The sequence below is a fragment of the Capsicum annuum genome, chromosome 12 (assembly GCF_002878395.1).
Source record: "Capsicum annuum cultivar UCD-10X-F1 chromosome 12, UCD10Xv1.1, whole genome shotgun sequence".
NCBI lineage: Eukaryota > Viridiplantae > Streptophyta > Magnoliopsida > Solanales > Solanaceae > Capsicum > Capsicum annuum.
Window position 1 is genome coordinate 23,793,712 of NC_061122.1, and position 16,257 is coordinate 23,809,968.

General features: G+C 31.7%; 2 protein-coding genes across 2 annotated transcripts; one reads left to right on the plus strand and one right to left on the minus strand.

Annotated features, from left to right (window-relative positions):
* The first annotated feature begins 885 nt into the window (after positions 1–885).
* On the plus strand, positions 886–2,228 carry LOC107849590 (transcription repressor OFP13). Its single transcript, XM_016694149.2, has one exon. The coding sequence runs from the start codon at positions 1,358–1,360 to the stop codon at positions 2,120–2,122; it is 765 nt and encodes a 254-aa protein (XP_016549635.1). The 5' UTR covers positions 886–1,357; the 3' UTR covers positions 2,123–2,228.
* Positions 2,229–12,358: 10,130 nt separating this feature from the next.
* Positions 12,359–16,247, minus strand: LOC107850618 (eukaryotic peptide chain release factor subunit 1-3). Its single transcript, XM_047400873.1, has one exon. The coding sequence runs from the start codon at positions 13,976–13,978 to the stop codon at positions 12,665–12,667; it is 1,314 nt and encodes a 437-aa protein (XP_047256829.1). The 5' UTR covers positions 13,979–16,247; the 3' UTR covers positions 12,359–12,664.
* Positions 16,248–16,257: the final 10 nt, after the last annotated feature.

The window sequence follows — 16,257 nt, forward strand, 5'->3', positions numbered from 1 at the left end:
AATAATTAATTATTTATTAATATTTTGCTAACTAGTTGGTAATAGTTCAGGTAGAAAACTCACACACATGATAGTTCAGATGTGAAACTCAAAAAGTTGAAATACTTTAGGTGTGTTTTTCCTTTTCACGCATGATCTATCACCATTTATATTCTTTTTTTACCTGAATATCACCATCTATGTATTAAAACACATCTTGAAACTGATTAATCTAAGTATTAATTATATTTTTTTCTACCTGAACAATATCACCATCTATGTATTAAAACACACGTCGAAGTTGAATAGGTCAACTATAAGGTATTCCCTTTTTGTACATGAACTATTACAATCTACTCAAATAAATTTGCTTCAATACCTATATTATGATAGCTTAAGTAGGAAAAGAGAATAATTGATAATTGACATGTAAAATCCTCAAAGAAAAATGATAGTTTAAATGTGATTTTGACCATTATCTCTTTCAGAAAATCAAGATATAATCATCTATATTATCACTTTTACCTTTAATAAAAGTAGAGAGAAATTAATGTGGTGAAAAAGAGAAAGGTATTAAATTGAATCAAATAAAATAACAATATGTTTAGCATAGTTTATAAAGTGGATTTCGGAGAGAGTAAAATGTATACAAACCTTATCACCACCATACAGATCTAACACAATTAGAAAGAAAAAACATGACAAATAAAATAAACCGAAAAGAATATAAAAATAAAATTTAAAGAGAATAAACAAACCTTATCAGTATCACAGAGATCTACCACAATTACTTTCTTAATTGTGTAAGAAAAACATGAGAAGTAAAATAGACAGAAAGGGATAGAATTCGCAGTTCCAATAAGTTGTTTTACTGCTATGTTCATTTCTTGTGATGGTGCATTTATTATAACCATTAAATTTTTCAAAAAAATGCATACATACAATTAAACAACACACATGAAATAGACTTACCCACCACCCCCTATTTCCTCTCCACCTTCCTGTCACCTCTCTCTCTCTTTATATCTCCCTTCTCCCTTGCTATTCCTCTTTATTATCACCATTAATACCATCCAAAAAAGTCACAACTTTTTGAAATCCCAAACCACTAGAATCTACAAACTACTCAAAAAGTTCTTTTTATCCCAAAACCAATAGAACTTACAAACTAACCAAAAAGTTACATTCTTGAAAAGAATCACAACGTTAGAAACTACCCCAAAAAGTTGGAATTCTTGAAAAATATCACAACTTTTTTTTTTTTTTTTATCTCAGAAACCATTAGAAACAACCCAAAAAGTTAGAATCTTGAAAAAAAAAATCACTTTTTTTTGTACCAAAAGAAGTTAGATTCTTGAAAAATACTACCAACTTTTATATGGGCAAGAAAATGAATCTTGGTTCATGGCAATGGCCTTCTTGTGCACACACCAAGACTCTATCATTCAGAGCAAATGCCAACAACAGCAACAACATTTTCAAGACTATAAATTCAATATTCTTAGACCCTTGTAGTACTGATCATCATCAACATGGGGTTGTTGAAACTGAAACAACACCAGAATCTTGGTTCACAAATTCCTCAGAATCAGCTAGTTTTTCAACAGAGTCTGATGAAACAGGTGAACCATTAATGGAGTTGATCATCAAAGGTGTTCGTTCAGAACGACTGTTTTTTGAGCCAAATTGCACTAGCTCGTTAATCTTGGATGAACAAAAAGTAAATCAAGATCAAAACCAAAATCAAGAACCAAAGAAACTAGAACAAGAAGAAGAAGATGATGTTGATGATGATGATCAAGAATTGCCATTTAAGGAAAGTGTGGCATTGGCAATGGAATCAGAGGATCCATATTTGGATTTCAAGAAATCAATGAAGGAAATGGTGGAAACAAATGAGATTAAAGATTGGGAATCTTTACAAGAGTTATTGAGATGGTACTTGAAAATGAATGGGAAAATAAATCATGGATTTATTATAGGTGCTTTTGTGGATTTGCTTATTGAGGTTTCTCCTCCTACTTGTGATTCAATTACTTGCTATTCTTCTGCTGCTTCTTCATTTTCTGCCCCTTCTTCTCCTCTGTCTTTAGTAGGAAATAAAGAGATTGAGGAACAAGAAAAAGGGAGTAGTAGTAGTTAGTTCTTTAGGAGAGTTAAATTACTCAATTGTGATTTTGTGTACATTATTGTAATTGTGTTTAGGTTAAAGAGGAAAGAAGATTTATAAATATTGCAAATGGTGTTTATCATTTTTGCTCCCTTTTTAAGCCCTTTCTCCCGGTAAAGAACAAAGGGTAAAGTTGTTGTTACGCGATTAAGGTTGCAGATTTTCGTTCTGGAAATATACTTTTGTAGAAATGCAAGATAAGACTTTATACAATAGATCGTTGTGATCCGATCCTTTTCTAAATCCATTCATAATGGGAGCTTAGTGCACCAAGCTCGTGGTTCTCCATTCTCAGGGGCCGAGTGTGCCACCATAGCGAAAATGATGCCTCAGTTGTCATCGCATTGCATGGCACTCCTAGGTCATTCTGGTGTTTTCAATAGATCGTGATGTGTCTTGAGATGATCGTCTCCGATTTCCGATTCCCGTGTTTTCTGCCCGTATTCTTTCCTATGGAGATGAATTGATTTCTTTCTGTTCACTTTCGTGATTTCTTCTACACTAATCCCGTGGACTTTGTTAGGCATATTTAAGTCTGAAAGTTACAAGATTTCATATATACAATAACATATTCAATGTAATCGTATGAGCGATTTCACATGTACATTATTAATTGCTTAGGTCAAAGGGGAAAAAGTGTACATATCGCAGATAGAGATCTATCAAATTTTCTCCTTTTTTTAACCCCATCCCCTTCATTAAACTAAGTCAACATAACATTTCTGAGTGAATATTCCAAATCAACTTAAAACTAGTGCAGTCATAATAGAAGTTTAATGTTTCCTTGATTCTAAGATGTGACGATTTCAGCATCACCTAATCTTACATGGGAATTGAAAGTACACACATCTAACTGAACAGAGAAAAGAAAAATAATGTACCTACCAATTAAGATCAAGAAAATTCTAACAAATATATCAGATTCCTTGACATGTTATCAGTTTCAAAGTACTATAGCTTCTGTGTTAAGAACATTACAAATTGAACTCATTGAGTTTAAATCGTGAACACGCCTCTAATTTTAATAACTCGGGAATCATGGACCTTCTAGAGCCTTTCATTAGAGTGATGTTTTATTTTTTTGCACAGTATAATTGTACCTTACCATGACTAATAGTACCTTCCTATTGAGTTTGACATACCAACAAACACTACCTTCTCTGCCTTGTCATGGATTAGATGATGTTTGGCAACACTAAATGAAGCACAACAGTTACTTCTTCTACTTCAAGTTATCTGTCGCTTTTTTTCTAAAAGAAAAATTATCTCAAATTTTTTACCGTTGTAGATATTCAAGACAAAATTAATTTTTCTTTTTTTTTCTCATTTTAGCTTAGTATATTTTTTTCTTGAAGACTACAAAGTCCTTATTGGGTGTTATTACTTCTTAAGGTTGTTAACTTTAACTTATTTCTGGGTGTCAATTTAAATTTTTCAACTCATTTCTGTTGATATGCTGGGAAGGTGACAATTGCATATTCATCAAAAAATTCATCTTAAAGAGGATAAAAGTCGCCGCAAATATAATTTAAATTTTAAGCTTGAAGTCGAATCCACGAAAAATTAAGGTTTAGCTATAATCATTCAATATATATCAGTAATATCACTAAGAGGACATGTTTGAACAATTTTCTAGTATTAAAGATTAAGAATTTTACTTCCAACTAATTAAAAAGCATATAATACAATATTTAAACAGATAAGTGATTGACAATTTCTTTCAAAGAGTAAAAGAGCTAGATGTGATGAATTCACCAATTGTTGGAATCGTGCCTAGTTTAATCTCGTCAAATTAATCTCTATTGATCATAAATTTTCTCTTACTATAAATATCTCTCAACCAAGTGCCACAATTTCCTAAAAATTTTCTCTCCAATGATCCTTATCTATAATCTAACCAATTAATCTATTCACTTTAGACCGCAATCGCGCAAAAACTTTGGTATCTCTAACCTCCACTTTCAAAACTCAGTCATTAATCTCTAAATGTTTCAAAATAAAATTGTTCCACTAATAAAACCTTATCTTACAGTCTCTTTTGGGAACAACAAGATAACTGACACCGTTAATCATGCACTGGCTGGTTAATTAACTACAATTCCTGCGCAGTTGAACAAATAGAGATTAAAAAAAGAACACTTGATTATATTTAAGCACAATCACGAGTTCATCCAACAAAAAGTTCCATCAATCATCCTAAAAAATAATCTAGCTACTCATACTAGTGTTTAAGAACATAACATAAATTTTCATAACAAACAATCATGGCGGGCTAAATTGTTCTTCCATCAAACAATTATAATTGTAATCAAATTACAATAAGAGAACACGTAGAAGGGCTAAATGGCGGCTAAATGTATGTATTCCCCGTTTCAAACTAGTCTGCCCTTGTTGACTTAACACTCCTCTTAAAAAAATATTTATTAGAGGTTTATTTTATCAAATTAGTCTTAATAATTATGCTCTGAAATATAAATTTGAATATATACACTTTATTTAGTACTTTAAAGATAAGGGTGGTATTGAAAGAACATAATAAAATCCTTTTAATTTCATAAAATGGACAACTAAATTGAAACAAATATTTTTAGAAAAAGGTCAACTATTTTGAAATGGAAGGAGTATTATACATCAAATATCAATGACATATACATTGAGTATACATTTAATGAAGAAAGATTATAAGCAAGATTATAGCTTAAACATACTACTTCCGTTCGCTTTAACTTGCCACTAATTTTTTAATTGAATTTTTACTTTTACTTGTCATTTTTGACATATCAAAATGGACAAAAAAAATTTCTATTTTACCCTTAGCATTGATTTTTTTTTTTTCAAATTAATTTCAGCAAACAATGTAAACATCATTTAATACGAGTACTATGGTAAAATAATCATGTTATTATTGTTTTTTTAATAGGTATGTCAAGTTAAAATGTGACAAGTAAAAGCAAACGAAGAAAATAATAAGTTTAAAGTAATTAAAAATCCCTTCTAGTTAATACCAAGTAGTATATCTTAAGAGATGTGCAAAGTAAAGTATTACTGTAACACATAATTTACGACGAATGGAGTATATTATTACAAAGAAAGAACCATGTGTTCATGGATAGGAATTTGTGCCAAAAACATCTTTATGTTTTTTTGAAAAGGGTAGTTAGAAGATCATGTGGTGTGAATGAGAATATTGTCTCAATGAATATCAGTTAAATGTAGTTTTCTATAGACTATAAGGCTAGCTAATATATACATACAGCCTGGATAACAAGGATTATAATTTATACTAGTTAGGTCCATCCACTCATTCACCATTTAGCAGCTCACACAACATAATGTCTTTCAACTATGTGCCCACTATTTCTTTTTCTTTTTGGACCATTTTCTATGACTTTAATTAAGAGTTAGGCATGAATCTTGCATGACATTCAAAGGCAGATGCTGAAATCTATGTAGAAAGAACATGAGCCAAGAGTATGACCTACCTAGCCATTAACGAGGTGAATTGAGAATTATACGGTAATTTTATATATATGTAAAAATAAAAATATTAGATAATTTCTTCTTATATATTCAAGTTTTAATAGATAAAATTACCTTATATTTATGTTGATATAAGAGCTTATAGTACCAAATTATATATATTTTTACCCATGATAGATTGAAGGTTTCTGTTTTATTTTCAAAATTACAAGTTTCATTTTCTAATTGAGGGTTATATCTTTTATTACGTTTTGATAGTGTAAAAAATTCTTTAATGGTTGAGAATGTAAATTTTATTTTGAGGTATGAATCTCAAACGTCCCTTACTGGTTAAAACAGGAATAATAAAAGTCAAAAGTTTCTTTCCCAAGAAAAGACATATCTTTCACCAATCAATTGTTTTGCATGTATTTTGTGCCGTACTGATTTTGCTTTCCTATTCTATCAGCCTTTGGCCACTTAGGTGTCGTTTGGTTGGGAATGTAGATATATTGAGATTAGTTATGATGGATAAGTTATGATAGGATAAATTATATTGAAATTAATTATGCTGAAATTATTTTTTATTGAGTGTTTGGTTTGTTGTTTTCAAAGTAACATGCATGATATAATTTCTAAGAATAAAGTAATTGATTATCAAAATATCCCCATCTTATTTAACTTCTTTTTTGTTTATATATATTTCTTTTCAATCTTTAAATATTTATTTTTAAAAATAAAACTTTTATCTTATTTAGTTTAATTTTTGTGTGTGTGCATTTTCATGATTATATCGTGTGTATTTTAAAAAAAAACTTCCATCTTATTTAGCTTTAATTTTTTTTGCATGTGCCTTTCCTTGGGCTATAATTATGCCATGTGTGTTTAAAAAAAAAAATCTTACTACATCTTATTTAGTTTGAAATAAAAATTTTCAACTTAAGTTTGTTAAAGTAAAAGAAGATTTGTTGTTTATGTCACTTCATTTAAACACATATTACTCATATAATATAGAATATTAAAATTCATTTTAATTGATATATATAATATCAATTTTCAAGTGATTAAAAAACTATTTAATTTAAAATATGTAATTGAACAATAGAGTCAATTGTGAAACGATAATGTGTATTAAAACTAGTCAACGCCTTTGTAGATGCTAAAATATTTTACAGATTACTAGTGAATGGTAATTATTATTATAAAATCTACTTAATTTAATTAATCTTTTCATTGTGTAGTAAGAACTTTTTGTTTTATCAAATCACAAAAATAACACTTGGAAGGAAAAAGTTGATGTTGAATTCCGTTTTTCTATGCTTAAAAAATTATAGTACCTACATTTTGTTGGATATATAAAAAAATTATAGTACCTAGTTTTGATCCTTACTATGTATGAATCTAACATATTTTAATTTTTAATTTGTTAATTTTGCATTTTGATCCTTTATATAAGAAAATAACGTATAAGTTTATAAAATTCACAAGCAACGAGATATAAAAAAATGCAAAGTTCAATTAATAAGAGGTTAATTTTTCTTAGTCATATATTTCTGTCGTTCCAAAATAAGATATTTTAGTGTTTTTAATTTGTCATAATAACGCGTTTTAGATAATCAAGTAGATAATTATAATCTTTTTTCAATTTCAAAAGCAATAATTAGAGATGATGAAAAAGATTGGAGAAATGTGTTTGTAATGGGTTTGGGGATATTTTTGTCATTTTATAATTTATCCAAGGAAAAATTAAGGTGGGATAACTTATACCACCAAATATGTGGTATAACTTATCCCGGGACTATTATTAGTCCCGGGATAAGTTACCCAATTATTACCAAACCAAACAATGTATCAAAAAATTTATTCCAGGACTATTATTTTATCTCGAGATAATTTGTCGTAGTACCTCACACCAAACGACTCCTTAAAATTCAATTAGTCCATTCGTGTGTAGAATTTCTCAGATAGCAAGTATTCTTATTTTCAACATTGAGATTGTGGGTTTGAATATTACTCAGCAGTGAAGATTTCAGATCAATTTACATGCACCTTAACTAATGTCATCAGATGCTTACTAAATATATCCAATAATGTTGTCCATCAAAGCTTGACTGGTGCAAAAAAATTACCGACATCAATGTTTTTTTGTGAAAATTATCCTAGATAGATTTTTAAGAAAGTTTATTGCAAGTTACAACTCTACCTTTTTATAATTATAAAATTAAATTTTTAATTGCAAGTTGTACCAGACTCTATAATTATTTTAATTTATTAAAAAAGATAAATAGGAAAAAATCTATCTTCTATTAATTTTGCACGTTTTGGTTAGTAACAAATTTCCTAAATTATCTCTTCCCATAATTATCCACCTAATTTCATCACATTCAATATTTTAAATTTATTAAATCTCTCTTTCTATACAAATCAATAATAAACTGAAATATCTATTTGTTCCGTTTCTTTCTCTTAATACAGATCTACAAAAAATATTTCTATAGACAAAGTATCCGTATAGCAATTTTTTCTTCTGAAAATCAGCCCAAATTGTAATGAAAGTAAATTGTTTACTTGAAGATGAAGATGGTTGAAACATAGAAGATCTACATTTTTAAGAAGGTCAAGAAAAGAATATAAATCTATAAGATTTACATTTGTTCAAGTGGGTTCGTCCAGATGTTGGAGTATCTAGGAATGTCATGGGATTGTAAATAGTTTCATCAACAATTATGTTTGAAAAATTGGCTTAAGATTTTTCTTTAAAAAAAAAAATCAGAAAATCATGGACTATGTGAAGAAGGAGATGAACGAAAAGTTCAATTGTTTTGGATTAGTCTATTATTTTTTTCGTTTGTAGTAGAAGCTTTTTATTGTGCATTGTATCGAATTTTATTTTGCTATGTATTATATGAATAGGATGCATAATATGGTATGTTCACCTCGTTATAATTTTACTTATATGTATGAAATGAGTGTATATAAATTGTTTTACTTAATTTTTTTTATATCAATTTAGAAACAAACAAAAATAGTGTATAATTGGTTGTGTATGAAATATTGTTTGGTGTGCTTTTATTTTTTTGGGGTCTGAAATTTGTATAGAAACTGGCGTATTTCATTTTTTTTTTAATTCCTATATATTAGTATGCAAGAATTTTGTACATATTTTAGTCTATGAAAATGATAATAAAATGAGGAATGATATAAGAAATCAGTTTATATATATCTCATTTACTAAATGGTATTTTTTATCAGGGTCTCAATGTATGTAATTTGTATTAAAATTACAATAAAAAAATGTTATAATTTTTATGTGAAATTATTTGAAAACTAGATTTATACCAAACACAAACTTAATCAAGTTTAACCATGTTATATACCGATATCATATACAAAATTATTTTTGAAATTTGAATTTTCTATCTATGAATTTGGTATGTAGAATGATGTCATACAAGAATGATGCTTACTTATTAATGTTTTTAATGGATAAAAATGATATTGAAAAATCGAAGATCTGGATAATACTTTTTGAATGTTGCAATCAAAATATATAAATCTGTATTATAATTAAAAAATTCAACGATTGTGATAAAAAGTTGAATAATATTGGGTTTCACTCAGAATTTGATTTCTAATTTTTGGAAGAAGAAGAAGAAGAAATGTGTAAATCTGTATTTGAATCAGAAAAATTCTGACGATTAAGATTAAAAAAATTAGGGGTGAATGAAGGGAAAAATCAATTTTGGAGAAGAAGTAGTTTTTGGGAAAAGAATATTTTTGTCAGAAACATGGAATGATTGACATCCTTTTAAAGGATATATTTTTTTAACAAAAATAAAAACATGTTTTTGAAGAATTTTATTTGTTTTAAAAGTCTTATTAATTATTTTTTTTTAATTTAAAAATTGCTATTAGTTGCAATCTAAGAAGTATTGCTATGACTTACAATATATAATCTATGGGTGTATATTTTGATTTTTTTTTTCTTTTGTTTTTACAATATGAACAACAAAGCAAATTTCCAATTTAATTTCACAAGTAGGATTTAAGGACCCATGAAAAGAGGTTTTTTTCGAAGACAATTAGTTCAACTGCAGCAATCAAAGTAATTATTAAAGAAAGGAATATGACAATGAAAAGAACATGACAACTAATAAGAAAAGTAATACATAATTACAGACAAAGAATAACGATAAAAACAACAAAATAGCAAAATAATACGAGATGAATCACAATATAAATCATACATTAAGGTTCTAAGGATCATACATATGAAAAACAAGAATATACAAGAATAAATCCACTAGTATGATAAGCACAATGCCCCCAATTACCACTCAACTATCTTCTATAGACTACACTAATCCATGATGTCATATCTTCCTATCTAAGATCATGTCCTTAAAAGATATCAAGGCTTATAATATGCTAATATTAGTAAGAGTTTTCCATACAATAAATATGGGTCCAACTTTCACTAATCTCATTCTTGCTTCCCAATGCTTATACAATATAAGAAGAAAAATATGTGAAACCGAAAGATAATCCATAGAGGAGGGATTATGTTTGCGCAGTTAATATAGATTGGAGGTTGAATTAACTCAATGTGAAAAATATGGGACTAAAAACACAACTAAGCTCAACTTTGAGGATGAAAAGTGAACTTCAAGAAGAATAAAAACAAATTAAAATATAAGGGGACATAAGTGTAATTTCCATACAAAGAGGCACCCAACGAGGGTGAGAAAATTGGACAAAGTTTTCTTTCATATCCAAGAATTATCCCATTAGATTTAACTTATATGCATGGACAGTATTAAAAAAAATTATTATTATAAATATATTTTAACTTGTTATAAGCATAAAACCACTCTTATTTTCTAAATTACAGAGTACACGATCATCTACGGATATCTTTTATGTGACTTGGCTTACTGGGCTTATATTGAAGATACTAAATCCTATTGGGTATTCCACCAGATCGTGATATTGATTTTTGTATAATCTTTTAGAGCTCTAAATCCTATCCCATGTGTTTGTAAAAGGATAAACAGTAAGAAAAAATTAGTCATTCCTGAAATCCTGGTGGGTACTTATTATGCTTATGAAGTCGAGAAGACCAAAATTCCTTTTAAAGGTCTAACACAGTAAAAGAAACTAGATGCAGGAATTCATCAAACAGTGCAATATTGAAAAGGAAGAAAACATAAAATTGTTTTGACCATTTCATCATGGAAAAATGGAAGCATGATATCATGGCTTTCTGATGAAATAGTTAGTACACAATCCTTCTGCACATGCATGATAGTAGTAAACACAGTGCAATATCCAGAAATGAGGTCACTATTAACTGACACAACAAATGACCAAAGTTTTTTCATTCAATTGTTTTTACTGTTACATCACCATCATCCATTGACAAAATAAGCATAAACCGCCCACCTGCTTTCTACTGTCGTCTGTCAATATTGCATTTAAAAGAGTGGTAGAGAAAGAGGTTTTTGGTGTGGGGGTGGGGGTGGGGGGGTGGAGGGGGGAATGTGAGACTCTTGCAAACAATCGGCAAGAACGATATACCGAATGTAATCCCATAAGTGGGGTTTGGAGAGGGCAGAGAGTATTCAGACGTTAACCCCTTCTTGGGAGGTAGAGAGGTTGCTTCCGATACCCTTGGCTCAAGGCAAAGCATATCGAAATAGAACAAAAAGAAATAACTGAAGTGAAGGGACTTTTGTGAACAAAATTGTTTTGAAATCCTTTTGCATATGAAAGAATTAGGAACATGCAATGTACAACTTACATGATTAGACTGATAGAGTAAACACAAGGAAGCATGCCATGTACAAAATGAATGATTAGGTGTGTAATACAGCGCAAGCAAGGAAGCATGCCGTGTACAAAACTGAATGATTAGGTCTGTAATACAACAAACAAGGAAGCCTCCTCTCTTGCAAGCACAACTTTTTGCAGCTTGGCAAGTAGATTTGAATTCAAAAACAATGGCCAATCTAGAGTAGACACGCCAGATTTGGCCGATCTCGTCGTGTCTAAGTATGTGTGTTGTGTTGTGAGAAAGAAATACAAATAGGCATGCATAAAGAACAGAACACGCTGATTCTAAATCCTGAATCCATCAATTATGATCTATTTGGACTTGCATATTACATATCCTAGCAATTTCTCTGTTAAAAGGACACAACACGCACCCCAACCGCAGCCAAAAAAATATCAAAAAGAATATTTTGGCAGGTGCTGCAATAGAATCAAGCAAGGCATAAGTATCAGTTCAGACATGCATTAATTAGTTCCTTCTAAAATCAAATTGCATTGACAAAGTCCTAACAGATAAAGGACTAAAGTTCCCATTCTGATTGAGCAAAACACAATGGCGTAACTTCAAACAACTTAGACATTAGCTTCTAGCTATCAAAATTATTATCTTTTGTAAGGTTATTCAGTAAGCATTGAGGGGTTGTCACCTTTCACCTAAAGCATCATTGCCACAACTTAATGCAGAAAACAGACTTCAAATCAAGAGCTGGAAAAAATAACAAATAATTGGGTGTAACTCTTAAAAATCAATCCACTGTAAACTGGAAATAAACTCCCACTCAACATGCACTGTACAGCAAAATCAAAATTCAAGGTTGTAACAATGGATGTCGCCAACAGATGCAGATCTCTACAGATGTGTGTTTTGTTTTACTCTTGCATGGTTGTTTTGCATAGAAGGAAATGAAGTCGCGGTTCTGACTGGCAATTCAAATCCCATTACAAACAAGACATAGTTCAAGACAACTACAACAAACTCACAAGGGTAAAGTAGATAGGCTCGTAAAACAATTAAGAACTCATCTTTCTAACTGAAGATAGTTCCAAAAAGAAACCTGTTTCACATGTGAAGGAAAGAAAAGCAAACAATTTTTAACAACAGCAAAGACTTGGTGATTGATATTGAGGACAATAGCAGGAAACTCGTTGCTAAGATAACCTCAAAACTTTCAACAAATTGCATCTTTTTATCCTTCAACTGGGCTAAGGAGACAGAAATAAAGCTTAATCAGAATCTTCAAAAAGTTCCCCTTCATCTGATGGCTCATCAAACGAACGCATGTCAAGCTGGTAGCGAAGGATTCCCCCAATACCACCAAATCCTCGGCAGAACTGTGACCCCTCTTGAGACCTGTTAGTGACAAACTCAAGTGAACAACCAAAGTTTTTGTACTCATTAGCAAACCACTCCAATAGCGGCATTTTGTCCTGGACCTCCAATTCAGCTGAAGTGGCTACATCCTTGAAGTTGCTTTGATCAGTCTCTTGGTCCTTGTTTAGGTGCTTAATGACAATTTCATTGGTCACACTATTTTTCAGCACAGATCGGTTTATATCAAGATTTTCCCAAACAACAAGGGTTTCAACAGCTCCCATTTCTAGAGCTTTTATTGTGTCATCCACACCAAATACATACTTCCCAGTATCTTGACTGATTTCCTCAAAGAATTTTCCTATCAAGCGCTTTTCTTGTATAAACTTCACATTTGAGAGAATCTCAGCAGATAGCTCAATGGCCTGACTGAAACCATTTTCCCCACCATAGGACACATCAACGACATTAAGTATCTTTGCCTGTAGACGTGGATCAAACATATCAGACTGGCTCAGCTCTGTCTTGAAATCAGCCGACCCAGCAAGTATTAGTCCAGATACATTTGGCTGACTAGTGGCTGGATTAATGAAGAACTGAGTAGCAAGCTCAGCTGTCTTCCTCACATAGTTATGACGTTTCTCCATTCGAAGACGAGCAAATCGCAGAGCTGATTGACCTCCTCTACCATGCTTCTTGGGAAGGTCAACAGTGAATTTATGAAGGACTTCCCTAGTGTTGCCACTTAAGGTCCCAAAAAGAGTGCCATTACCATCCATGACGATGAAACCAAACTTCTCATCTGATTCCAACAGTTCACCCAAAGGTCCCGTGTGAAACTTGTTGTCACATAGGTACAGAGATGCGTTTATGGGCTTAAAAGGTGTAAGGTCAAAGGTTACCTTCTTTTCCTTCCCATCTTCCGTCACTATAGTTCCAGTATAAAGGACCAAACCATTGGGAGGTACCTTATTATACAGTTTAAGCCTCTGCTGGGCAGACGTTATTGCACCAAGGACAGACTGACGATTTACTCTGCTCTTAATATTTGACGCAGTACCATATTCTTCCGCCAACATCTTGGTAATCCTAGATATCTGATCACCAGGAGGTATAATAAGAGAGATCATACTGGTACCATTTCCTCTTGCAGATTCAAGAGCTTTGATTAACTTTTTCATTTTCCATATTTCAATATTCTTGTCATTTTCTTGGCCATCTGCCATTGCAAATTGCTACTACCACAAGCTGAGCTACAAATCAGTCTGACCTAGGAAGCAAACAGACGAAAAATTAGAGTCCGCATCGATCGGGAATGTAAAATTCAGAAGATAAGTGAGAAAGATTATGCAAGAATAGAAATTACAGGTGCATTCTCAAGTACGTACTGCTAAGCACTCAAAAGTAATTAAAACAGATAATACACATTTTTCAGCACTCTATACCTTTTTTAGCTATCAACTTGATCTAGAGGAGAAATAGCATTGAGTCATTCAAAGCCTTTTTCTTGTCATTACACACTGTGGACATAATAACCTCATTTCTTATTGGTTTTATCTTGCATTAACATGCTACGCATGTTATAGGCCAAGTTCTAGACATGAATGTTATCATTTTCCACAAATTGAACTTCATCACACACAATGGAGTACATTTCTTTTTGATAATCGTGGTGTTTGGGCCAACTTTCACAAACCTCAACCAATTTCACCAGATACCAGCCAACTCCCACCAACAATGTATATTAGGTAACTCTATCCACCAAGGCTAGGGTAAATGGGAATAAATCACCTTGCGTTTTTTTTTACTTTTGGGACAGCAGATTTGAACATGGGACATAATGGTTCTCAACCCACTTTACTGTACACAATTGAGTATATTTCTTCTTTGAAATGAAATAAAAAAATTAACCATCTCACCCCTACTAACAAAAAGAAATGGCATCCCTTGAAATATAGAAAGGAGTACGACTGGAGAGTGTACATCTTAAGAATTAGGGAACCAAGCCTGTATCAAATCACGATTACCCTCTATCATCTTCTCGTGATAAAATACCTGTAAGACTACCCTCTATCATCTTCTCATGATAAAATACCTGTAAGACTAGCTTCTCTTGATTATCCAACACTTACTCTTCTCTTGAGACTCCCGTGTCAAATGGGCATGATAGCATGTAATTAGTTCATATGGATGCTTCAATATTCACTTAAGATCTATTCTCATCGAGATATTTCGAATGTAAGTCACTTACTATCTAGTTTCATGAAGACATTTTAAATCTAAGCAGAGATTTCATATGTATAGTTTCAACTTCTTAAATACTCAAGGGCTTCATGTAGTCGAGAGGGTTCCTAGTTCGGAAGCAACTGCCCCAGCAAATATAACATAAGTTCAGTGATACAACAAGTACAAAATCAAATCCATGTCTAGGCTGAAAATCTACACCTGGTTTCAGTGATAAGGACAATATATCTTTATTAATTTCAGAAGAAAATACTCTAAAGCAACAGTTGTATCATCTCACAAACAAAGACCAAGAAAATTACTGAACGAAGGTCGACTAGAAAATGTGAAACTTCTGTCACAACAACACACTAACCAAACTCTTTTACCACTAGACTCAAAGGCAAACAGACGAGGTTTCATTCATCAAAAACTAAACAAGTTTCCACACTAACTAACTAACTAACCAAAGCCACTTCTCTTCCGAGATTTTGCCAACCACAAATTATGGAACAAAGAGAGATTGAGTCTTTGACATATTCATTGGGGTCATTTCACACATTTTGAATCTTATTACAACATAACCAGTGTAATCCCATAGGTGGAGTCCGGAGAGGGTAGAGTGTACACAGACCTTGCCCATAACTCGGGGAGGTAGACAAACTATTTCCGAAAGACCCTCAGCTCAAGTAATGCACATAAAAGCAGTTTGAAAAGAAAATACAGCAGTGAAGAGGATGAACAATAGCTAAATAATGCAATTATCGAAGTACAAAAAATAACGGGAGAGTAACAAAAACCGTAGGACAAGAAACTACGAGAATAATATACTACTGCTGGTATGAATGGAGAAATAGGTATGGTGCACCAAACTACCACCAAGTCTATCCTGCAGGAAAGCGAGACAACACTCGACTAATTACTAACTTTCTAACCTAATTCACGACCTCCATAACCTCCTATATAAGTTCATATCCTTGGTAAGCTGTAAGATGCGTCAAATCATGTCTAATCACTTCTCCTAAATACTTCTTTGGTCTACCTCTACCTCTTCTTAAAGACTTAAAACCACCATAGCCAACCTCTAACACTTCCTCATTGGGACATGTGCACGTCTCCTTTTCACATACCCGAACCATTTCAGTCTCGCTTCCCTTAGTTGAAGATGCATCATGTCAAGTCTAATTACTCGTGTCCTCAATAAACTAAAGGTGTTTCATCTCATATCTAATCACCACTCCCCAATGCTTTTAAAACCTATCTATACCTCTCCTTAAACCCA

Coding starts and splice junctions, on each gene's coding strand:
- LOC107850618 (XM_047400873.1), bottom strand. CDS start 13,978: ATGGCAGATGGCCAAGAAAATGACAAGAATATTGAAATATGGAAAATG.
- LOC107849590 (XM_016694149.2), top strand. CDS start 1,358: ATGGGCAAGAAAATGAATCTTGGTTCATGGCAATGGCCTTCTTGTGCA.